This window comes from Anopheles gambiae, chromosome 3, assembly GCF_943734735.2.
Source record: "Anopheles gambiae chromosome 3, idAnoGambNW_F1_1, whole genome shotgun sequence".
Taxonomy (NCBI): Eukaryota; Metazoa; Arthropoda; class Insecta; order Diptera; family Culicidae; genus Anopheles; species Anopheles gambiae.
In genome coordinates, this window is record NC_064602.1 from 96,395,534 (window position 1) to 96,421,055 (window position 25,522).

Here is a 25,522-nt window from a genome sequence, read left to right on the forward strand (position 1 = left end):
AAATTGTTGTTCCGTTTGACAGTTCCTCTTGACAGACAAACGATCAGTTTGCTCTGACAACTGGAAAGCACAATAATTAACAATTTTGTGAAAGAAAATTAAAAAAAAAAGGGAATCATGTTGCTTTGCTTGCCGAAAACTGCTTTTTTGTGGAAGTTAGAAAATATTTGCTTGCTTCTAAATCCATTTTCTGCACAATACCTTGCATGCTTCAAGCTCAAAACGTCATGCATTGAACGATTAACTGTCAAATATTTTCATGCAGCAGGTACGCCAGTGGGAACCATTTTCAGTCCTCCATCTTTGTAATAAATCGATGAACAAGTCAATGTGCTTTTAACGGGTTTAAATGCTTGTTTTCATCATAGAAAATTTGAAAATGTATCATAAATTAAATGAACCATTGGTAGTGTCGATTTTTAGGTAAATATCACTAAAAACCTTCATGATTAAAAAATAACATATTATTCATCAACAGCACGCGACTAGCAACATCAAGGTGGATTTAAAAATATCAGGTGGTGGACTCTAGTGCATTTTGACAATTCGTCACTTGACGTAAGGTCCCCAGGATTCAAACTTTGTTTACATTTATTAAATTTGTTCATATAATTTATCTACTCAATTTTTTCGATTAAATTGTCTTTAAAAATATATTTTGGACTTTGCGAGTTCTTATTAAACATTAGAACATGGATTAAAGTGTGTTATTTTGTTTTATTCCATGATTTTATTCCATAATTCATTGTGTTTTCGACATTTTTGGAGATAAAAATTAAGAAAACCATTATTTTTTCAATTTTCACATTGATTCCTTATTATCGACGAGCCGCATGGACAATTTACGTGAGATTAGAACTCATACTCACTTGATTTTACATTTCGTGCATAAACAAATCATCAAATCTTTTGTTAATATATCTCATTTTTTCGGTAAAATCAATAGACACACAAAAATGCACATAATAACAAAGAAATATGTTCTATTTGCTAAGCTTAGTGTGCGGAAACCAATGGTTAACGGTTCAAAAATGACGTAAAGTCCCTCAACTATGGCGACCCCCCAAAGGCCCTAATCCACCACCTGATATTTTTAATCCACCTTGTAGCAACATGGATGGACCTCACTTGTCAAACTGCGACAGCTGTCAAAAAAGGCACAATGCACGTACCCGCCATCGATCGTGGAACACATCTTGCGTCTCTAACCAAAAAAAGAAGTAGCCCCTGGCTCTCGCATTCTCTGTGCGTGGAAAACGAAGCTAGCCGTAGCGAGCAAATTGTACAGCAAGTCTAATCGAAACCGGTGCTAAAAGGATGTGGAACCAGTGAGCGATTCCGGCGATCCGGAATATTCAACGGTGCGTCGCAGTACAGCGCGGAAAACACTTGCCCAAATTCCGGCCCCACCGAAGCAAACTTAGCAGCGCCTCTGTGTGCGAATGAAATACAGCAGCAGCAGTAGCAGCAGTAGGCACATCAGCATCAGCAATATCGAAAAGCGGCCAGCAGTGTATGTGTGTGTGTGCGCGTGTGTGTGAGGAAACCCCAGAAGGAAAATCTCTGTCGTGGTGGTCGCGCTGGTCGTGCAGAAGCGTAAGTATGATTCGTTGCTTCCGTTCTTCCTGATTTCATTCATCGCGCGTGGGCCCCCCCGCAAAACGAGCCGTCGTGGATGAGAAAAGTGAAAAAGTAAGAAAAGAGCAAAGGTTAGGAAGGAGTAGGGTTGGTGGCAGCGAGGAGGATAGAGGAAGCCCACTTTTTCGCATTTTGTGGCGCGACGCAAACTCCCTTTCTCGCCGTTCCCTTGCCTTCTCCCGCAGGTCCACCCCCTTGCTTCATCGACCATTCTAGTTCTTCGTCGGTCACACACACACACATGGACAGACAGGCAGGCCACGAAGAGATTTCTCCCAAAAATGTGTGTAAAAACGCGTACCCCTGTGCCGCGTAAGTGTGCGTGCGATGTTGGTGTTTCCGTGGGTGAGCAATGCGAGTATGTGTGTGTTGGTGTTGAGGATAGTTAGATCGCGAAAGGGGAAGGGAATAGGCGGTGGGTTAGTAGTTTGTGTGTGGGGTGGTGGTGCAGTGCACAAGCGGCAAAGATGGTGGTGATGCACGGCAGTCATCGCACACACTCACACGCCATTGAGAAGAAGAAGAAATCAGTGCAACGACGGTGTGGCGGAACCCTTTTAGCCCTAAGCACGCACACAGTCAGGGAACATTTGCTTGAAAAAAGTTAGCAGGCCGTGCGTTTGAACACGCGCGCGAGTGCCTGCGCCTGCGTTTCCGTCGATGCGCGTGTGTAAGTAAGCGACTGTGCGCCCATCGTGGCTGTGCGTATGTGTGTGCGTGTGTAGCGAGAGGGTAGAAGGTTGTATTTTTATGAATGCGGTTTGCGGTGTGTGGAGCGGTTGTTTGATGTGTTGCTTTTTGTGTAGAGGGGGTGGTGTGCTAGTACGGTGTTGGAGCAAAGAGGCAAAGGTTAGCGCGACGAACCAGGAAGGGGGTTGGGTTTAGTATCGCCAGCAGGGTAGGAAGGGTAAAGCAGCGATCGATTATTGTGTGTGTGTGTGTCGTTTGCGATAAAAAAGTGTAAAATTGGAAGAGAAAATTGTGATTATTGGAGCACGCGTGTTTCGACAACGTTGTTTTAACAAACATCCTTTTGAATGGCTTTATATTAGCCTCAAAAGCATGGCCCATCGTGAGGGTTGGGATGAGTTAGATGTACACAACGAAGTTTCTTCCCTATCCCCACGGTAGTTGATTCAATGTGTGTGCGTGTGTGTGCGTGTGTGTGTTTTCGTTTGCATCGCTTTACACGTTTTCACACGCACACACTCGTATTTGTGCTGCGAGCAGCAAACGTTTCGAGCGCCCTCTGCCGTATTCTGCACCGAACTACGCGTACAGTGCGCGCAGGGGCAGTTGTGTGCGTGTGGTGTTCGCTTTGCTTACAGCCTACGACGGGAGGCAAAATAAAGCAAAGCAGCAAGGAAAAAAGTGTGTGGAGTTGTGTGTGGATTTCACCTTTCTACAGCATCTTTGTTAAAAAGCAACACAACTGTGGGGGGAGGACGGGAAAAGGGCCTCTAATTTCAACATTGAATTGAGTTTTTCATGTAAGGAGGAGTGCTGAATGTATATATCTATGCAATGTGCCTGCTCCGAGCTGGTTTTTTGTTTGTTTCCTGTTCTTGAACTAATGCGAAACATATATGTGTATACATTTTAGCTTCACTTTCCTTGTCTTTCGGCTGTCCTCGAACTAGCGACCGGTTTGTGTGGTATTTTAGATAGGAACTGATTCGAGTAAAGCATTGAAGTTTGTTGAAATACGGCAAAACACCCTCTCCCCATACGGTACGGTAGGCCACGGCGGCGCGCGACTACACGTTGATCGATACCACCACCCTCTAGCCATACACTGTGACAAGCAAAAGCCGTTCAATCAATCAACCAATTTGGATCGATTTGCAGCAACGAACTACTACTACACAGCGGGAAAGCGTGGCGCGGAATTGAAGACATAAAATCCGTTAAAGCAAAGCTACAAACGCACGAATCGGACTGCCAAAACGGTTATAGAGAGATCTGCAAAGCCCGGGTGTAAGAAGAAGAAGAAGGAAGGGAAGGTAGGTTGAATCCGTGGCTGCTTCCCTGTAGCCAAGGGAGGAAGATGGCGACGAGAGAGGCGCGAGCAGAGCACACGCTTTTTTGTTTTGTTTTTCTTGTTTTAGCAATGTATTTTTGCTGAATGCTCTGCGCCGACGAGCTGTGCCTACGACGACGAATTAACGAGTTTGCCATTTTACCGTCAGGCTTCGCTTGTCGCTGGGAGAGCGCATCGGGAGCAGCAGACGACACAGCATCAAAATTGCAACCGCCACGACGCGAACCGATGGCGGTGTGCTGCTGCCTGTACGCGGTGTTTTCAGCGTACATCAAAACAGCGCGCTCGAGAGCGAGAGACGAAACAGAATGCAAACGCTCGTGGTAGTAGCAGTGCAGTATCGGCGAGAGCCACCGGAGAGAGCAAACATGGGAGAAACCACTAGCAAATAGACCCAGTACCCAGTACACGAAACCGAAAATGCAGCAGGCAGGCGGCAGCGGAGGCAGCACAGCATCGCCGAAAGACCAAATGCGATCTTGTGCTGTGTGACGATCCCATCCACCGCCATTGCCGTCGTCTTTTTGCCACACACTAACCTAATCGTTGAATTAGTGCGCACGTTGGTTGGGACTGTGCTGCTGCTGAATGGAGACCATCCGGTGTGTATGATGCGCTCCCTGATGGTGGGAAGGGAAGCTGCGGTACTGATAGGGCATCCGCTGTGGACGAACGCACGCACCAAGTCGCAACGGGCGAACAATCATGATTATTCCAATTCGTTTGCGAGGTCGCTGTTAAAATGGTTAGCTGTCCACCAAACATCACAGTCCGCGCCTTCTGCATCACATCCTTCTCCTCCTCTCAGTGTGACGGTGGTGGGTGTTGCGGATGTGTGTTTTAGGGCAGGGATGCGGATGCGGCAGGGGCGATTTGAGATTGTGCTCGGAACAACACTGCGGAGCAGCAGCATCCGTGTAGTTCTATTATTACGCAACGTGTGTGTGCGCGCGGGTAAAGAGTCGCCCCTAACGCGCTGCTCGTAAATATTGTTTTTAATTCGACACGGACCGCCGTTGCCGTACATGGTTTGGCCGCTAAAGCAGCGGTTTAATGCTGCTCGCCCCCGTGAAGGTAGTCGGGAAACGGGGGGAAAGCCCTGGAATGCTAGATACTGGGTAGTAGAAAGGAGGGTAGAAATATCAACACACACACACATACTCTCTTGGAGGAGGATAGAGTGAAGGGAAACCGCCAGCACAACAGTACAAATGCTTTTTCACTCCATCGATATGTGCGCTTGCCCGTTTTGGAAGAGTGTTTGGAAAGAGAAGCAAAAGAGATTGACATTTGGCGTTTGAGCGCTTGTATACAATGATGGATTTAATACTGATAGTTTGCATATTGTTGTGTTTTTGTACGCTTGAGTTAGATAAAATGTTTGTATAACATGATTAATGGAGAATAGTCATTAGGAATTGAGAATTTTAAATTGCAAACAGTAAATGTCTCTAACAAGAAGATCAATACAAACAAATAACAAAAATCTTTTGCTGGATCACAACAGAAGAGTAATTCCTAAATGAAGTAAATTAGGCAATCAGAACACTTTTGTGTGAAATAATCCCACAAAGGTAAACATTTTCGCATTCCTGGAACGATAAAAAAAAATGTGATGAACTAAATCTAACGTATTGCTACAATTTGTGAAACATCAAACAATGAAATACTAGCACACATCAGACCGATTGGTGCGCGAAAATGGTGGTGCACAACAGCATGTTTTGGGGCGATCAATTTTACGGGTGCGTGCGTCGTTTAATGTGTCGCGGTTGATCATGGTTATCGTAGTGTTGGTGTGTGCGCGGTACTGTGATGGAATCCGACTGTTAATGTGTGCGCCAGATGTGTGTTTCACGATTTTGGCAAATCCATCAATCCGCGAAAAGGAGGACCATTTTACCCCACTCTCATGTAAAGCATAATAGTGCAACGTGTAGAAAAACAAACTGCAGGAAATGGCTAATTAGTGAACTGAATGCTGGAGTTGTGCGCGAATCGGTGTGAAAACTGTGAAAATAATCGATGCCTGGCAAACTGACGTGACGTGTGTACCATTTTGTGTATTTCGTGATTGCCTTTTCGTTAACGCGAGACTCTGGGAGGCATACGGGGTACTACTATACCAGCGTTTTGTGTCTGCTGCTGCAGTGTAGCAGTGGGGGAGTCCGGGATGTGTGAAAGTGTGTGCGTGTGATTTGTAATGTGTTGCAATGTAGAGAAAGGAACAAGATAAAGAAGACAACAGGAAGTGTTGGAAAGAGAAAAGTTTGTTTAGCCATAAGCTGGGCATCCGTTACGTGATATGGCGCTAACGAAACGGCATCTATTCGACAAGAAGCGACAGCAGTGCCCCAAACAATAGATTCAATTGTGATAGCGAGCCGAAAAACGTGGTTTTCGGTAGCAAACACCAGCGCGTGAAAATAATAGAAGCGGCCATGTTTGTTTTGTGTCATTTGGCTTCACGCACACATACACACTGAATGTGGCAGCGTGTATACGGATATGAAGATAGTGTGTGTGCGTGTAATGACAAAGAAAAAAAGATGGAGTTTGTGAGCGAGTGTGCGTGCGTGCAGGCTGGCTGGGAACTTGTGGGGATGTGTCAGAATTTGATGACAGAGAGATGCAGTCGAATAGAAACTCGAATTGATTGAGAAGAGAAGGAGTGTGGAGCGAAAGGGAGGCAAAATGAGGGCTGAAAATTATGTGTGGAATGCGGTGTGTGCATGCGAACGGGGCGTGTGTGTGGTAGTGTGGTGCAAAGATGCGAATGGTGGAAGGAGGAAACCTTCGCCATGACAGTTGCCCTATGATGAAATTGTTGGGTGCAGTGAGCAGAGGCGATTATGAATGAAAATGTTGAGTATGGAAATATTAATCGTTAAACTCAAGCGTGACAATGGCGGTGTGTGTGCTGCTTAATTTTGTTTTGTTGTTTGCGAAGCAGTGCAGCGTAGCGACGACGTCAAACGTCAGGCTGCCATTATTTGACACACACGGGGATGGTAAAAACACACACACACGCGCGCACATACACACGGTTGTTGGGAGCGCAAGAATGATGGCGGCGGGAGAATCCGGAATTGATCGCGAGATTGCGCACTACCGCGTTCGAGAAGCGAATCGCCGATTTTGAACGCGGATCGAAAAAGGCTGTCGAATGATGAGGGCTGGTGATGCTGGGTAGACGGGTGGGAATAGGAGAAGAGCGAGGCGAGAGATGTCGATTAGTTTTTTTTCCCCATTCTGCTTGCGGTACACGATGCTGCGATACCGCTGGTTTGCGAGTGTGTGGGTGTTGCGTTTACTGCCGTAAGGTGGTGTGTGAGAGAGAGCGAGAGAGCGAGAGCAACACACACCGTTCGTTTACGCTGGTCGAGTTGAAGGTTTCGATGCGATGGCGATTTGTGGCCCGTATAGCTGGTTGTGTCGCCGTTGCCTTTTCGTGTGTGTGTTGGCAAGGGGTGTTGTGCATTTTTATATATATGACGCAGTAGCGATTGCTTAGGGGGTGATCAAAATGTAATTGATTTTTTGTTGCCTGCGCCGCTTGTGTGTGAGCATGATGAACCCGTTCAAAAACACCAACTGCGCCTGGTGGTTGTGTTTGAACGTGTTCATTAGCTGGCAAATGTTGTACAATAATTGAAGGGTTTGGGAGTATGAACGAAGGATTGGCAATCCTTACCCATTTCATGATTGCACAAACGGTTTATTTGCAATTGCTTCAAGCATGCATTTTACATGGCCATCTATGCTGACAAAGAAATTCAAAAAATGAGCCTCAAATGAGTATCGTTATCAACTGGCAAGCTTGAGAGAACAAGTGCGCATGTTTGCATTTATAATCGATGCTTGTTTTGCTTGTTTAGGCTACCTCCATAGTATGAAATTAACGGTCCACGCTCTTAGAGGCTCGTATTTGTATTGAAGCAATATTGATGTAGGACGTAAGAGGTTTTTATATTCTAATTTGAGGCTGATTTGTTGTCGGATAATTCGATCATATCTGTTTGAATATTTCTCCACTCAATCATCGGACGGTTGCATACATTTGTTCTGTTACGACCTGTTTAATACAAATCTGAACATCATCTAATGTCCTATTCCTCTCTCTGTTTCATTCCAGGATTCTGAGCACCAGTGCTATGAATCGTTCTGACATGGCCTTCTCGCTGCCAGTACCATCGGACGATAACGAAGGTCATCTCGATTATTATCGCATTGGCGGTGATCCACCTGCCGCAGGAACAGTAGACACATCGGCATTACCAGTGGTTTTATTAGAGCAACAGAGAAAGGATCAGCATAGTTCCCACTCATCGTGCACGCCTGTTGTATTGAACGGTTCATCAAACGTGGTGGATACTCTGACCGTTGTTCTACCACCAGCAGCGTGGTCCTTTTCGTCCACCCCTACCGTCTACCAACGATCGACGGTGTGCTAAAGAGAGAATCCGTCGCGCCCCCCCTGTCTATGAACATTAGTAGTCGCCACTGCAACGCAGCATAAACTACTCCAAAACTGGGCACCAAGGAGGCAAGCTAACAGCGACGACGAAGAAAGGACAGTGAAAACGAAAAGCGAATTTGTTTTTGTTTAAAAAGTGGCACTAGAAGGAGGAAAGCGCGAAAACCTCGATTAACCGCGAACAGAGTGTTTGTGTGTGTTTATGTGTGCTCGTTTGTGTGTGCGGTGTGATTAAGTTTGTATCTTGGGTTGGATTCGCCACCCGCAGCAAAGGGCGAGCAAAACTCCCAAAGAAGGCGCATCGCTCGTTGCGTTGTAGTAAATGACCGCAGGAAGCGAAAGATCATCACGTACAGTAGTAGTAGCAGCAGCAGCAACACAGCTCAATCATGTCTGCGTCGCGCGACAGTATCATGACAGCACCGTCTGGCCCGTCTGTGAACAGTAACAAATTCAATATTTTAGGATCCGGCAACAACACTAGCAGCAGTAGTGGCAGCAGCGCCCAGGGTGGTGGAGTAGCAGCAGCAGCAGAAGGCAATGGTGGTGGAAGCTATAGTACTGCGGTGGCACAACACACGGGGGCTGCAGGAAACGTGCTAATACTAGATGGTGCCGCCAACAACCGGCTACGACACCCGAACCACCATCCGCTGCTCGACTGCAATGACACGGTAGTGGCGGCAGCGAGCGGTCTGCAACAGCTGTCCAATGTGGCGGCACTCAAGCTGAGGGGCGAATGTGCCGGAGGCCCCACGACAGTACAGTATTCCAACATGATCTGCACGAGTTACGGTGCAACGATGGCATCCACAACGACGACGACGACGCTCAGCGGCAATAGTAGCGGTAGCAGTAATTTTAGCAATAGTATCGGCGCCGCCACCAGTACCAGTAACAGCAACAGTCTCAACAGCAATATCCACACCAGTAGTAATAGTAGCAGCAGCAGTAGTAACAGCAGTAGCAGCAGCAACAACAGTGTCAACCTATTGCCCGGGCAGAGCCCAACGTTGGCAACGGGCGGAGGAGGAGGCGATGGGGCAGCAAATCGCATGCAGGTGGTAAACAATGTGACGCTGGTCCCTAAGGGACAGCAGCCGCCACAGCAACAGATGCAATTGCAGATGCCGCCAACTACGGCCACCTTTAACTACATCGATTCGAGCGGGAAAAACTTTAACGTATTCACCTCGACCGGGGGCAAGTTTAGCACCAGCAAGCTGATCAGTGTGCCGATTGCAAAGATGAAAAATCTCAACAACCATCCGCACCACCAGCTCGTCGGTGCACAGCAACAGCAGCAGCAACAGCAGCCGCAGCATCTGCTGTCGTCTAGCACATCGTCCGTGTCGATTACGCAGCAACATTTGCCGACCATGTCGATTGCCGGCGGAATCCTTACCAGTAGCAGCGGTGGCAACAGCATTGGCTCAACGTCGGCCACAACGACGATGGTGCAGAAGGTCACGGTGCCTCGAAACATTCAGCTCGTTACAAGGATGCCACCCAACAGCACCCACAGCGGTGTATCCAGCTCGGCAGCTTTAAGCAACGGTGGCCGTCTCTTGCAGCAGCAACAGCAGCAGCAGCAGCAGCAGATTCAGTACAACAACGCCGTTGGTCAGATTCAAGATACTGGTGGTGGAGCACTATCCACGACACCGGTAGAACTGAAGAACGTAGTGACCACGCACGTGAAACCGGTTCCGGTCACAAGCAAGAGCAAAGTAAGCCAAAATGCATCACTGAAATTGTTACAGCAGCAGCAACAGCAACAGCAGCCACAGTCTCAGCAACAGCAAAGGCTCTCAAATGTAACGCTGAAACCGCTGGCCGTCATGAAGCAGCAGCAGCAGCAGCAGACACCGACCGCGGTTAATGTGAGCTTGAAAACGGTGCGAAGTAACTCAGCATCACAAAAGGGCGCACTAGGCAGCATCAACCATGGCACTGCACCGAGCAACGTTTCATCTTCGATGTTCTACATGAAGAGCGGTGGCTGCAGTGGCTCGTTGGACCTGCAGCAAACGGTCGGCACAAGCAAAGCGCCCATTATAATGACCTCGGGGGCGGTCTTTCATTCGGGTCTGCTCCCGGGCCAAGCACAGGTGATGATCCCTGTGTCGTCGTACGCGCAGACCAACAACAGCAGCAGCAGCAGTAGTAATACGATCAGCAGCAATAGCATCAGTGCCGGCACACCTACATCGTTGGGCAGCATCAAGCTGACGGCCCCGATACACCACATCCTCGGTGGTTCGAAACAGTCGAGCACCACCACTACTGTGAACGTGATGAAAACGGGCAAAAATCAAATACTACAAATTCATCCCCAGCCAGCTCAGACGCGAACGGCTTCACCTCAGCTGCAGCAGGGTACGTTCATTGGTGGGAATGTTGGCGGAACTGCAGTGCAGCAGCAGCAGCAGCAAGTGGTTGTACAGCAACAACAGCAACAACATACGTCTGGTGGAGGAGGCGGTACGATGATGATCAACGTACCAGCGTCCTCGCTCACAAGTAAAGCGCCGAGCGTAGGCCGGTTTACACCCTCCTCGATTGGCAGTACCGCTAACTACATCGTGAGCTCAGCTTCCTCCATGGCAGTTTTCGCCAGTACCGCAACACTGACGACAACTTCATCAACAATCTCAGCAGCGACTGGCGGCGGCGGACATAAAGGGTTAAGCAATCTCTACACGGCTGCCGCCACGGTTGGAGCATACGATCAGCAGACGCTTGCCGAAACGGTCACAAAGTATTCGGGGGGAAAGGGTGGCGCAAGCAGCAACAACTTCACGAACGCATCAACCGGTGGTAGCACGGCGTCGGCGAAGTCGTCGGCCAAAAGCATTGGAGGCGGACGTGGACGTCACAACAGTGGCAGCCAGTTTCAGCTGCACGCTCCACTAGCCTCGTCGCCGCCGGTCGTGTCTCAGCACTACGTGTCAATGGAACATTCGATGGTACCACCAGCGGGTGTCGAACAGCAGCATCCAACCTCGCAGCAAGTGCTGGTAAACCACACGGCCTCGCCGCCGTACCGGTATGTCTACACCACTTCCTCGACTGGAACGACGTCTAGCAGGACGCCGGTGTCGCAGCAATCGGGACCAAGTCCTGCGGGCGATGCGGACGTGAACTATCTGAACGGTCAGTCCGACGAGACGGCGACGGCGAGAATACTGCAGAGTTTGTCGCAGAAATCGCACGACACCTCCATGGGCAGCAATGCGAAACTGTACGCCCGGCATCATTCGTACGAGCCGTCGTCCTCCTCGTCATCATCGTCGGTGGCAGGAACGCCGAGCAGGCATCGTTACGATTCATCCGGATCGACGGACGGTCGCCGAATGAGGTAGGTTTGACGGAACTGTTATTTCAATTACTCATATCTCTTTCCATTCTTACATTTTACTAAAACCCTTTCTGCCATGCTCATTTACAGTGGCTCCGTGGATGGTACGACGACGCTTTATGCGGATAATATTCCGCTAAAAGAGAGTAGCCCGGCCAGTGCGCTCGCTACCGCTCACTATTCGGCGCGAGACGACGACGAAGGCAACAGCATTGAGGTGCGCCCTGGTCCGGTCGATCCGTCGGCCGGTCTGTACTACATTCTGCAAGCAATCATGCAGGACCACACCTACTGCGAACCGATCACGACGGCTGCCGCCGCGGACCATCATATCACGGTTCCTTCGGGAGCGAACGCGTCAATTCAGCAAACAATTCAACCGAACCCTTCAGTGTCACATTCTGTCCCCGGTGGTACCATTTCCACCGGCGTGGACGTAAACAGCCTGGCGATGATCACGTCTTCCTCGTTGCCGTCCGGGCTGCACCCAACGATGACGACGACGGTGATGGCTGCCCCGGCGGCAGTGCCCGTCAGCATGGGCGTCAGCGGATCGCCCATAGTAGTGCCGATAGCACAGATGAATCTGGCCAAGCTGACGTCGGCTGCCGTTGCGAGCGAGCTGCTCGGAAGCTCGAAAGGAGCGGGCGGCGGCATGTTCGAATATCTGTACCAGGCGAAGGGAGGCTTGACGACAGCCCGGCCGGGCGCTCACGACGACAATGACGATGCACAGTCGGTCATCAGTACCGGGTCGCGGGCGGGCCAGGACAACGATCTGGGCGAGGAAACGGATACGGCACCGGAGGGCGAAGGCGAGGACGATTCTGTCACGCGTTGCATCTGCGATTTGACGCATGACGATGGGTACATGATTTGCTGCGATAAGTGCTCGTAAGTATTGATCGGAATGGAGCTGTGTGTGTGTGTGTGCACTTGATTTTAACTAATTTGTTTGTCAATTTGCTTTCCTTCTTTCTCTAAACAGTGCCTGGCAACATGTCGATTGTATGGGTATCGATCGCATGAACATACCGGACGAGTACAACTGCGAGCTGTGCCAGCCGCGTCCCGTCGACAAGGCGCGAGCCCGCCAGCTGCAGCTGCAAAAGCGCAAGGAGCAGAGTCTGTTCTTTGCAAACAACAATGTGACGGTTCCGGGAGCAGCCGCGTCCGCATCCACAACGACGGACATCGGCGGTGTGTCGAGCACAAATCAGCATTTGCCACCAACGCCACCACTGAGTGGGAAAGGAGGCAACCATCATCATCACCAGCAGCAGCAGCAATACGCCTCCCATCAGCAGCAGCAGTACCAGTACGGCGATGTTATGTCCCATCATCAACTGCAGGGCCATATGCCACCGAGCAATGGGGCGATCGGAGCGACGAATCACACTGCGCCGGCAACGCCCGCGAAAAGTGCGAAAAAGTCCAGATCCGGCGGAAGCTCGCGCAAGAAGTCCGACAGCGTTTCATCTTCTTCGTCGATCGGGGGTGGAGCTCTGTTTGGAGCTCCGAACAGTGGTGCCATGGCAGGTGCAATGAACAGCAACACCCTTCCGATCAGCTCGTCAGCAACGACACCGACGATGGTTGTGAGTGGCAGTGAGGGTGTACCGTTCGGTGCTGGTGGTCTGATTCCTGGCCCGGGAGGAGCAATGATGGATGCGATGGTTACAACGATGGCGACCACGATGCCGCTGGGCTCGTCGTCGATCGCTGGCGGTATGGCCGTGTCCACGATGGCACCGTCCGGCACCACCCTGTACTGTGATAGTAGCAATAGTAGTGGCGGAGCGGCCAAGAAGCTAAGCAAAAAGGCAGAGGCCGCCCTGAACAGCCGCTTGAACGGTGGCAAGCGCGTAGTGGCCGGCAAGGAGCTACGCTCCGTTACGGCCGGTGCACCGACGGCGGCCGCCTCGCGACCCTCCAAGAAGAAGACGAAGAGCGCGGAGCAGAGCACGGAAAAGCTGATGAACATGATACGCACTTGGATCGACAGCTACGAGCGCGCGACGACGAACCACTACTCGCCCGAGCTGCGGGCTCGGCTGCAAGCGTTCGCGAAGCTGCAGGCACAGAACCCGCTGCTAACCGACAGCCGGCTGCTGACGGTGCCGAGCGGGGCGAATCTCACCCCGCGCTGCACGACCGTACCGCACGCGGGGGGTAAAATCCTGATCGGCACGAGCGACATCGAACCGCGGGCACCGATCATAGAGGTGAGGGGCAAGTACATGCTTACCAACCAGCACAAGCAGCTGCAGTCGCTGTTTAACATGGCGGCGAACGGCAAGCTCAGCCAGAACAAGAATGCCGGCCCGTTCCTCTTCCTCTACCAGCTGCCGGCGGCCGGGTGCGGTGGAATGGAGCTCTGCGTCGACACGCGCACGTACGGCAACGACGCCCGCTTCGTGCGGCGATCCTGCCGGCCGAACGCGGAGCTGCTGCACAGCGTGGAGAAGGGAGTGGTGCATCTGTACATTGTAGCGACCACGAACATCAAGTCCAACACGGAGATTACCATACGGCACGACGAGCAGCTGATTCATCGGATGGGTGGCGTGGTCATTCTCACGCACACCACCGTCACAAACGTGTGCGCCTGCGGCTTGATAAAGGACTGTGCGTACTCGGCTCAGCTAAGCGAATCGACCGGTCTATCGATGGCGCCTGCTTCCGGCACGGCGGCTCCTGTGGGGGCTGCTGCTGGAGTGGCGCCAGGTGGCAAGAGCAGCGGCAAGAGCGGAACCAAGCGCTCCCTCGCGGACGGTGGGCTCGACGGGAAGGGAAAATCGAAGAAGGCTCGCAACAACAGCATCAGCCGTTCGGCAGACGGGCGCAACCGGTCGATTTCTTCAAGCGGCGGCGAAAGCGACGCCATGTTTGGCACTCCGCAGGGTGCCGGCCAGTCCGGGTGTCTGATGTCACCGCCGGCCTCCTCGCCCATGCTGCAACCAATGCTACAGCAGCAGCACATCATGACGCCGCAAGAACTTCAGCAGCAGCAGCCGCCACACTCGCAACCGATGATGCTCGGTCCACCGATCCAACCCCCGATAATGGCGGGAATGGGTGGCCCTCCGTATCTGTATTGCCCTCCGCCAGTAGCTTCTCCGCACCATCCGTCGATGGGCGGGCCGCAGGGCACAATGCCTCCCTCCTCGCCGTATCATCCTTACGACGTCAATCTTCCGCTAAGGTCACCGCCGCCACCGCACGTAGCGCAAGCGCAATCTCCCCAGCACCAGCAGACCCCTCCTCCTCCTCCACTACCCGGTGCGTCCAGTTCGCCCGTCATGCCATTGAATGCCGGTGTGCCACAGCCGCTTACTCTTCCTCACCATCACCAGTCGCCAGTTAAGAAGCAACTGCCGCATCAGCAGCAGCAACAGCAGCTACAGCAACACTTTCAAGAGCATCAACCCGAAGCGGCCGCAGCGCTGTTAGCGATGGCGTCCGGCGGTGGCTGTATTGGATCTCGCCCCGGAACGGCCGCACTAGATGCGGCCCTGCTCGAGCACGGTACGCGCATGGAGCTGATCCAGCAACAGCAGCAGCTGCACCGGCTGGAGATACTGGAGGACGTTATGAAGATACAGATCAAACCTTCCCCGCCTGCCTCACCGTTAAAACCCACAACGAGCCATAGAAACTCGCCCGTTTCGCTGTTACTTTCGCCCACCAAGCCAGTAATGCAGCAGCAGCAGCAACAGCAACAGCAGCAGCAACCACCAACGGTGGTACAGACGAAGGAAATCATTGGAACAGTCCTGTTCCCGCCTCAGCAGCCCTGTCCGCAGATAAAGCAGGAACCGGAAGTTGTTACCGTCGATGTCGATGAAGTCGACTCGGTGAAGCGAGAGCCGGGCGAGATGAAAGATGTGCAGATCCATCCCAGTGGCGTGGTTGTTGCACCGTTCGCACCGGTTTGCGTCGTGAAGGAGGAGTACAGCAGCAAGCACGAGGTAAAGCTGGAACCCGCGGCACCATCCCAAATGAGCGCCGTGGGCGAGGAGCACGCCATGCCAGGCACGACGGTGGTAACGACGGTGGAAAGTGGGAATGTAACCATCAAAACGGAACCGTCTCCGCTAATGCTACCCGGCGAAAGGAAGCAGGAGCAACCAAACTCCACCCTGCCGGTCACCGTCATCGAACAGCAGCAGCAACCGATGGCGACGGGCACCGCCGGTTCTTTGACCTCATCCCCAGTGAAACGCTCCAGTTCGCCGAACAATCATCACCACCCTCATCAGCACCATGGTGCGGTAAACCATCATTCGGCCAGCAAAAGCAAAAAGAGCAGCAGCAGTGGTGGTGGCGATCAGCCACATTCGCGTTCGGAGAAAAAACAGGCGACGGAAAAGCCGAGCCGAAAGCTAACACGCGAAGAGCGCAAAATGGAAGCGATCGTGAAGGCGTTCGCGAAGATGGAACAGTCCCAGCAGCGCAAGCAGGAGCTGAAGGAGCAGCGGAAGGACGGTGTGACGGTTCCGGGCAGCAAACGGCGCAGCATCTCCACCTCGAACGCCGCCATGGGTGGCAATCTTTCGGATGATGGTACGGCCGACAGCAGCGGTGCGGCAGGAGGCGTCTGCTCGTCGTCCAGCGGTGGTCAGCTGTCGGCCAACACGTCCTGCGACGGTACGAATGTGGATCACTCGTTCGGCAGCTCGCCGAACGCTCGCTCCTTCTCCAGTGGTGGCAGTTGCAGCGGAAGTAGCAGCAGCGGTGGCGGCAAGCGAAAAATCCGGTCGTCGTCGAAGACGCGCTCGTCGAAGAAAAAGAAGAGCAAAGCGGTCAGTCAGCATTTCGCATCGTCCACTCAGCAACGGCGCAAGAAGCTGGCAGCAGCAGCAGCTCGCTCGAGATCGAAATCGAAAAGCAATAATCGGATGCAGCAGCAGCAGCAGCAGCAACACGACCACGAGCAAGATCAGTACCAGTCGCAATCAGCAGCGGGAGGTACGGAGGGCGAATCGTACGCTGGCGGTCATTACGACAAAGCAGCCGAGCTGCTGCTGACCTTCTCACAGTCGGCAACTAGCAGCAGCGGAGCGGCACAGCTGATGGGAGTGACCTCGGCAAACGTCGTCGGTGAACCGGCGGGTGGTATGGCCGGAGGGCCACCGTCGGTTGGAGCGGGAAGCTTGCCGATGCTCAGTTCCGCCTGCATGCTGATAGAGGCAGCAGTTGGACCGCTCGAGAACGCATCCGCGTTGCTGATGGGCGGACGTCCGTTGAATCTGCCCAGCTCGGTGCTCGTATCGTCTTCCACGCCCTCGCCGCCTGTGATTGCCCAAACGCTCGAATCACCGTTGCCCGCGGAGCAGCAGGATTTCAAATACCCGGCCAAGGCAAAAACGAAGAAAAGTATGAGCCGCGAGTGGTTGAGCGGGCATGCGCAGGAGCAGGGTGACTCTGGTTACGCGACAACACCCACGGAGGATCGGGGGAATAGCGCGGTGGACACAGTATCCTCCTTGCCCCACCTTCGACAACCCCTGCAGCTGAAGACCAACTTTGACGATCCGTCCGGCACGGGAGAGGGTGGCAACATCATGATAAAGAAGGTGGAAGAATTCATCATGCAAAACTCGCCCCAGCCGGACGACGGTACAGTAAACGCCACCTCCTCCTCCTCCTCCTCCTGCCCGGCGACTTCCTCTTCGGTGGCTGTTTCGTCATCCACTCAGGCGAGTGGAACGAATAAATGGCCAACGAGCGTGTCGTCGTCGAGCGGGGAAGTGAGTACGGTTAGCACCACGGACAAGATGGAAAGTGCCGCCGTGAAGAAACGTTGGCTCCGGCAGGCAATATCGGAGGAAACCGACGAACATCCGAGCGGCGGGCATGGCGTTGGGCTGCATTCATCCTCCTCGTCCTCATCTTCACCACCACCGCCGAACGGGTTCACGACTCCGTTGAAAAAGCGGCGTGTGATTCGAGAGAATCCGATTGCCGTCGTATCGAGCGCACCAGCCGTGGTTTCGTCGGACGCGACCCAGCAAATGCCGCAACCAATGTACGTCCAATCGACTGCGTCCATTACGTCGAGTTACGCGGACAGTAGCGGCTTGGTAGCGAGCGGAGGAAATAGCGGACCCGCAAGCAGTGCAACCCGATTTTGGGATCATTCCATCTCGCCGGAGAAGCAAGCGATGGACCTTTCCTCTCATCGTGCCCCACCACCCACGAGCAGTGGCCCAGTGAAGATGCTTACGCCTCTGCACTTTGCCGATCCTGGTCCGATGCCAACTGCAGGTGTGGCAACGCCACCGATCCCAGTGCCGCCGCCACTACCCCCGATAGTGCCACCATCTGCCACGGCGCAAGTGGTGCTGGCAGCGCCACAGCAGCAACCCTCGCCGACGATCGCCGTCCATCCGCAGCTACATCTCGGTGGCAGTGTAGGTGTGGCCTCCTCTCCACACCATCTTCACCATCACCATCCGTACCCGCTGTTACAGCAAATCCATCATCAACCGCACCATTCGATTCCGCTAGCGATGGCGGCGCAGATGCAGTACGAGGTAACGGCGAGCAGCAGCATAGTGACAGCAGAGCCGCCGGCAGTTGCAACCGTTGAGACTGTTGAACAGCCGTTAGTGGAGACTGTCGAACAGGCAGCACCTGCACCAGCCATTGCAGCCGAAAGTCCGCCAGTGGTAAGAGAGCAGGAATATACGGCACCAACACCGGCGGCTACGCCTGTGTACGCGGAACCAGCGGCGGAAGTAATCGAGGAACAGGTTGTAGAGCAGCAGGTGGTGGATGTGGTTGAGCAGGAAGTGATGGTGGAACAGGAAGTGATGGTCGAGCAGGAGGAAGAGATGATGGAGCAGGAGGAAGTGATGGAGCACCAGCAGGAAGAAGTGGTCGAGCAACCGGAGGAAGAAGAAGTGATCGAGCAGCAGGAAGAAGTGATTGTGCAGCAGGAAGTGGTCGAGCAGGAGGAAGTGGTCGAGCAGGAGGAGGTGATTGAGCAGGAGGAAGTGGTGGTCGAGCAAGAGGAGGAAGTGGTGGTCGAGCAGGAGGCAGTGGTGGAGCAGGAAATCGTCGAAGAGCAGGAGCCGCAGGTCGAGCAGAAAAACGAACCAAGTGCTGCTGTGGATGAGATTGTTCAAGCTGCTGCTGAAGGACGTTCAAGGACGCCACAGTTGTGTGATTCTGAGCTGGACACGTCCGATCCAGCGATCGATAGCAAGGGCAGCACGCCTAGCAAAGGAAGCCAGAAATACATCGCCGACGATGATGATGAAATGGCCGCCCTGGTGGAAGAGATCGTCCAGGAGTCGTTCGTGTCAAAGCGCAAGGAAGCAGAAACAGCGGCAGCAGCAGCGGTGGCGAAATCTCTCGAGCTGCAGGTGGAAAAGAAAGCACCAATTCCAAGTCCCACGCCAAAATCGTCTGCAAAGGACAAAACAATGAGTGTGGGTGAGGATAAAACGATAACGTCTGCTGCCAAGGACAGCTCTGCTGCAGCTGCTGTACGTGAAAAGTCGGCAGAGAAACGATCCACCAGTAGAAAATCACTCGGAAAGGTGGAGCAGCCGAAAGCCAACAGCCAATCGGTGGAAATTAGCTACTGCGAAGCGGAGGACGTTGTTGCGGAGGAAAAGCGTGACACATCGGGCATGGAGTCGTTGTCGTCGACGTTCGATGAAATTGTGGAAACAATCGTCGAAGAGCGACTGGCGGCAATGAACGACGAGTGCGATGTCGCTGGCGAAGGAGAGCATCCCGGCGACGACACGGACGGCGGTGCCGAGGAAGAATCGGTGCTGGTGTACGTCCAGGAGGAGGAGGAAGAGACCGGCTCGAAGGTGCAGCTCGAGGACGAAAACAGCGAGGACGCACTGATGCGTGAGGTGGAGGAGGAGATGATGGAGATGATGTCGGAAACCAGCGCACTGCGCCAGGGGCTGCCCCGAACTTCCAACGAAGACGAAGAGGAGCGTGATGTACGCTTCATAGCGGAGGAAGAGGACGATGCCGTTAAGCCGGTAGTGGTGGCGGCTGGCAAGTCAGCTCCGAAGGACGAAACGGCGTGCGCCGAGTGGACGGAGGCGACCCCGGTTGCCAGTTCGTCGCCGCAGAAAGTGGCAAACGGTACGAAGGAGAGCTCGAAAGCAACTCCAGCCCGTGCCGCTGCACCGGAGGACAGCGAGCAGAGTGAGCTGGCCGACCTGCAGAAGGTGATCGCATCCTTCCACTCCGAGAACATCATGAATCTGATTTCGCGCAACAAAAGCAAATCGAAGAAGGGTGGCAGCAGCAGCGTCTCCCCGCCGGCACGAGCGCCGAGCGCAGACGGAGCGAGCGTGAAAAAGCAGGTGAAGCTGAACTTTGACCTGTGCGTCAAGGACGATGCCGTCAATGTGACGCTGCAGCGGTCTGCCTCGGAAGGAATGGAAGCGACGGGTGAATCCATCGCCGTGATTACCGGAGCAACTTCGCTGACCACAGGCATGGCCGCTGCTGGCGCTGCGATGCCACCGATGGTGCTGCCTCCCTCGTCCGTGTCTGTGCTGGCCGCATCGACCGGGCTGGCGTCTGCCGCACTGCTCACCACGTCGGCTACAAGCGGCGGAAGCGTCAGCAGCAATCTGCACACCATCAAAACGATCCCCACCGTCGTGAACAGCACCACCGTTGGTGGCAATGTCGTCGTCCCATCGGTCACCACGTTCGGCAGTGAACCGATCCGCTCGTACTCTACGCTACGGCCGGATCCGCCCATGCCACCGGGACCCATGGTAGCCGGTGGACATCTCAGCACGCTCGGTGGGTACCATCTCGGGCGTCTCGGGCCGTCCACCGGAGCGCCTCCGAGTGTGGGCAGCGCGGGCAGCGCTGCCGGCGGTATCTATCAGTACCGCTCGGAGGTATCGAATCTGCTGGAACGAACGGCCATGCTGGCACCGCTTCACCGACCGACAAGTTTCTCGACCCTTGGATCGCTCACCTCGCCGCTGGTTGGCGGTGGCGGTGTAAAATCGTCCCTTCTGCTCGGCACGGGCACGGAATCGTTGTCCACTCTCGGCAGCACGACAGCGCCGCCATCGATGGTGGGAGCCGCCGGTGTAACACCGGGAACGGGAACCACCCCTACCGGAGGATCACCCGCCGTTGGAGCGTATCCGAAGATCTTCACCAAAACGGCCAGCTCGGATCCGCGGCTCAACCCGGCACTGGTGGCAGCAACGACCGCAGCCGACGCATCGTCCCCCGCCGGGGCAAGTGCCGCCAGTGCACCGATCACCCCCAAACGCAAGCTCTCCATTACCGAGTACCGCAAGCGCAAGCAGCAAACTTCCACCGAAGGTAGCGCAACGTCCACGACGCCGGGAACGGCCACTCCGACCACCTCCACAGGCATTGGCTCTACTAGCAGTAGCTCGATACTATCCACGCTGGCCCCAGTGCCCTCAGCCGCCGCTCTAATAGCGGCGTCGAAAGCGAGCAGGAGAGAGCAGCTGCTGCTAGCGGTCGATCGTGCCGCCGCGTCGTCTGTGAGCAGCACCATCAGCAGCAATGATGTGAGCAGCTCGATCAGCCGGGAGCTTAGCATGGAGCTGGATCTCGATCTGCCGGAGGAGGCGAAATCGGGCGACAGCTCCAACTCTTCGTCCTCTTCGTCGAGCGTCGGTGGTGGTGGTGGTGGTGGGCGTGTTCGTGCGCCACTTCCCGGCATAAGCAACGGCACAGTGGGCAAGCTGAGCGGAAAGGACGCTGGCAGTGGCGGTATTTCAACGGCCGTGGATCATGCATCGTCGACGAACCATCATCATCACAATCACTACGAAGCACTTTCGTCCACCGACGAAATAAGTAAGTAAGAAAATAGATGTAGAGAAAGAAAGGGTGGAACAGCACATAGAGTATTTAGTTGAAATATGCAATTTAATGTTAAATCAAATAAAGAAACATAATCAATGTTATGCTACTGCACACGGAGAGCTATTTTGATGGGTAGATTAGACTTTTTGGGAGCTCAGGTAGAAGATGAATTAATCGAAAGCACGTTTAAAGTGGCAGATTTCGGTACTGGAGGAATTTATCTTCCAGTTAAATTAGTAAAGAACATTGAAACCTTGTTTAGTTAGTGTTATTGGTAAGCTTATTCGTTTGTTTTGTGAACGTTTTACAAAAGACAGTTCAAAATTCTAACCAAAACTGTGTTGTTTCCCTTTCAGCGACCACATTCAGTGCTACACCAACGTTGGCCGAGCTGCGCAGCGAGGGCGGCATGTCGGCGGAGCGGCTAAAGTCGCTCAAATACTTCCCATAAAGTTCGTGTGATCGGTCCAAGCGCGAGTCGGACTAAGAAAGAAGGAGTGATGCAGCAGAAGAAAGAGCCGAAACACGCACACGCAGTTCTCTCGGCAAATGACATGCGGGACATGTCGATAGGAACAGGGCGGCAAAGAGACCAAGACCACTCCATCCCACACCCAACGCTTCGCATAGTAAGGTAGTACCACCCACGGCACGACCACATCCAATGCGTGATTAGAATTAATAGCGCTAAGAACTCGCATCGATGTAAGAAGGGATGCGGAAAGAATTCTTACCTCGCACGGTAGGAACACTCAGGAATAGCAAACAAGCAATAAGGAGGAGGGAAAAGGAGTATAGAGGGTGCTTTTTGGTTTTTTTCTCCGACGGTTTCGGGGCACTACGAAATCATCGTGAGATGGTTTTTGTGACCTTTTCCGCGCTCCACTAAAAAGCACACATTATGCTGCATTGAATGTGAGCGACCCGATCCGTCAGTTTTTGTTCAGTTCTTTTTTTGGCAATGATTGCAATGATGATGCACGCATTGTGCACTCGAATGTTTGCGCTAGAGTAATGCAAAGAAAATGGTGTAATGTTTTGGAATGATTTTAGATTTCAAAGTGTTTGGTTTTAACTGTGAAGGATGTATCCAATACAACTTCCGATTGTTCCGATTGTTGATCATCTTTCCGTATGATTATACGCATCCACACACACACAAACTTCTCCCTCCTCTCGAAGCAGGCCAAGAAAACAAGCAACAAACGGAAATCAAAATAAGCTCGAACCGTAGTAGCAGCTGCAGCAGCCCCGAGCTCCTTCGAATATCAAAAGCAGAAAGGGAAAGGCAAGAGTGAAATTATTCGATAAATTAATAATCAAACAAGCGCGATGGGGGAGAGAGGACACAAAGGGAGGGGGTGTAGTACAGAAAGGACAGAACACACAGACCCCCCCCCGCCCCAGATACGCACAGCGCAAAGCCCGCAATTTGCATCGAAGTAGAGATGTGGTTTGTGTGTCACACCTAGTACAAAGTACAAAGCCGAAGGTAGTAGAAGAAAGCGACACAGGGAAATATCGAGGCAGGTGAAAACTAACATAATACATACATATATATGCACACACACACACACATGCATACATATATATTTATAATTTTCAAAGTAAGCGGTAAATACACAAACGTGTGTACAAGTGTAATAAGGCAGATGTAACATAGCTTAAGCAAAAAGATAGGCCAATAAGGACAGGAATGAAGGAGTTTTAAACAAGATCTTTTTTGTAGTATCTATTATTGGTTATGACCTACATTATTAGTTACACACATTCACACATACACGGTACCGCACGCACACACACACTCTCTCTCTCTGCGTTTTGTTTTGGGGAGAGTTTCGCAACCTAAGCCACCACTAATCCCTAACCCAGTAGGCTACTAATCACCTCTCCCGTGTGATGATAATTGCTCTCCTTAGTGAAGGTATATTCGTGTGTGTGTGTGCGTGTGAATGTGCGTGATACGGTGAGGCAGGCGAAAAGGGAGATAAACATAGGTTTATAAGTTTGCTTCATTTCAATTGTAACACGAATTAATAGCATCGGTAAGCCTTTTAAGTGGACTAAATTCATATGATCCGTTTCATTGTTTCTTCTTTCGTCGTCCGATTTTGGTGTTGTCTGCTGTCTGCCCGCCCCTCTTTTCGATTCCATTTCTGTTTTCTTCCTCTCTTCTACTTATTTTAACACTTTGTGACGAGCATGATGTTAGTCTCTCATCATGAGTCAACAGTTTGTTGTCACAAAGTGCGTCATGTATCGAAAGATAGAACTTATCATTTCAATACGTTTCATTTCCTTCATCGTTTACTTTATTTGGCACACAACAACCGTAGTTGGTCTGCCTAAGCCACTTTGTGGGTTTGGCCAACCGTGAATAGTTCCGTGGGCTCTCGATAACATGATGGTCAGAAGATCTCGATCTGTACGAGATTTGAACCCTGACTGGCGTGAAAATATTAGATCGTACGGACTGCACTACGAGCGGTTGGCTAACGAAATTCAAACAACTAATACACAGCAAAAAACGTCTCTGCTCTGGCAGTGGAATCGAAACGACAGTGGGGCAGAACAACAACAACAACAGAAGAAACACGAGTCAGAGAGAGCCGTTTTTTTAATATACATGTTAGTAGTGGTATAGTTTTTTATCCTATTTTATGGTTGCTAGAGGCGGGCTCTGTTGGTTTTTTTTTATACGATTTAATTGCCAATTTAACAATATCTGTTGATTTCCTAAAATTATTCGCATGTGTTTTTCTGTGTCATAAACCTTTGCATAAATTGTACAGCTCTTTGCTTTTAGCGTGTAATATATAATATATTCCAACCTCTCCAATGCGGGGCGGGAAGAGAGAGTACTCTAATGTAAGACCATTTCACCTGGGTCATTTGTTTTTATAAGGTCACGCAAATCACACACGACGACAGCCACCACCACCCAGAAGGTACCCAGGTGTCAACTATGCATGCGTGTGTACGTTTTGTGAATTATATTTTTGATAATAGTGTATTATAGAAGCGTAAATTTATTGTATCGTGTACACACCACATTCATTGACCCTGAAAGACGCCCTTTGCGCACGCATGCTGTGTGTGTAATGTGAGCATGTGAGTTGAAACGAAGCGATTTGTGTACATACAATATGTGCGAAGGAGGCCATGGCTCTTCTTTACCTAACCCCCCCTTTCCGGTAAAACTTGTTAAAAACATTCTTACTACTTAAGTTATAAAGTTAAAAACACCACAAATACACGAAACTAACCGAAAAACGGCCCATAGAGAAAGGCACCCAATGATGGGGAGAGGAGGGGAGAAAACACGGGGCATTCAGCTTAAGAGTAACTTATTAAACACAGCGAAAACACCTACGTTTGCTGATGAGTGTAACGTATGTATATGTAGACGAGCAGGAAAGAAGAAAGGCGTAACTTTATAAACTAACTAATGTAAAAAGGGGAAAAGGGGAAGCAAACAGCTGTACACAAAACAAATAAGAAGTAAACACAAAGCAAAAACAAAACAATTGTGACACCATTTCTATTATTCACAAACAGAAAAACAACAACAAAGCATTCGAAAGAAAAAGCAGTGTAGAAAGAGAGAAAGAGAGGACAAAATAATGGGTAAAAGGGGGGTGGTGTATAGGGTGAAAAGAGGGGGTGTGTTTGTGTGCATTTGTGTGGTGGTGGGATGATACAAATGGATAAAAAACACAAAAATCACACACAATAGTAGAAGATAAGGAAATTTCATTATGGCAATTTGCAATTTGGTGGAAAGTGCAGTGATTGATTCAAACGAAGAAGAAGAAGAAGAAGAAGAAGGGAAGGAAAACAAAACATTAAGGCATGAGGATGATAAAATTATAACTTGAGACACAAGCAAAAGAGCAAAAATAATGATGAAAATTATAATGAAAAAATGAAAACGCGTGGTTGTGGTTCGTCGATTCACTACTACTACTCACCCGAAATCATCCGAAAGCGCGTGTTTGACAGCCCTGCCGCCAGAAGAGCGGAAGTAGGAACGTACCTGTCTGCCTGCGCCTACTTTGTTCGTTCTCCCGCAGGAATGTATTTTTCTCAATGCTATTTTTTCACACCCTTCCCTCCCAAAAGCAAGAGATTTGAATTATTTTTTTAAGAGTTGTGT

The 25,522-nt window shown here is 51.5% G+C and overlaps 1 protein-coding gene across 9 annotated transcripts; it reads left to right on the forward strand.

The window, feature by feature from the left end:
• The first annotated feature begins 1,164 nt into the window (after positions 1–1,164).
• On the forward strand, positions 1,165–24,893 carry LOC133393734 (serine-rich adhesin for platelets). 9 transcript variants are annotated; one of them, XM_061659880.1, is made up of 8 exons: positions 1,165–3,128; positions 3,242–3,369; positions 3,487–3,641; positions 3,747–4,281; positions 7,815–11,517; positions 11,608–12,411; positions 12,506–21,357; positions 21,723–24,893. In XM_061659880.1, the coding sequence occupies exons 5-8, from the start codon at positions 8,546–8,548 to the stop codon at positions 21,815–21,817; spliced, it is 12,723 nt and encodes a 4,240-aa protein (XP_061515864.1). In that variant the 5' UTR covers positions 1,165–3,128; positions 3,242–3,369; positions 3,487–3,641; positions 3,747–4,281; positions 7,815–8,545; the 3' UTR covers positions 21,818–24,893. The 9 variants fall into 9 exon arrangements, with proteins under 9 accessions (XP_061515864.1, XP_061515866.1, XP_061515863.1 ...); XM_061659882.1 differs by lacking the exon at positions 3,242–3,369 and having other exon boundaries at positions 1,165–1,596; positions 3,747–6,543; XM_061659879.1 differs by lacking the exon at positions 3,242–3,369 and having other exon boundaries at positions 1,165–1,596.
• Positions 24,894–25,522: the final 629 nt, after the last annotated feature.

Excerpts from the sequence above, each read along its gene's own strand:
- LOC133393734 (XM_061659880.1), top strand. The coding sequence starts at position 8,546 with ATGTCTGCGTCGCGCGACAGTATCATGACAGCACCGTCTGGCCCGTCT. Across the intron at positions 11,518-11,607 it reads ACGGACGGTCGCCGAATGAG|TGGCTCCGTGGATGGTACGA; the intron begins GTAGGTTTGACG and ends GCTCATTTACAG. Across the intron at positions 21,358-21,722 it reads TTCGTCCACCGACGAAATAA|CGACCACATTCAGTGCTACA; the intron begins GTAAGTAAGAAA and ends TTTCCCTTTCAG.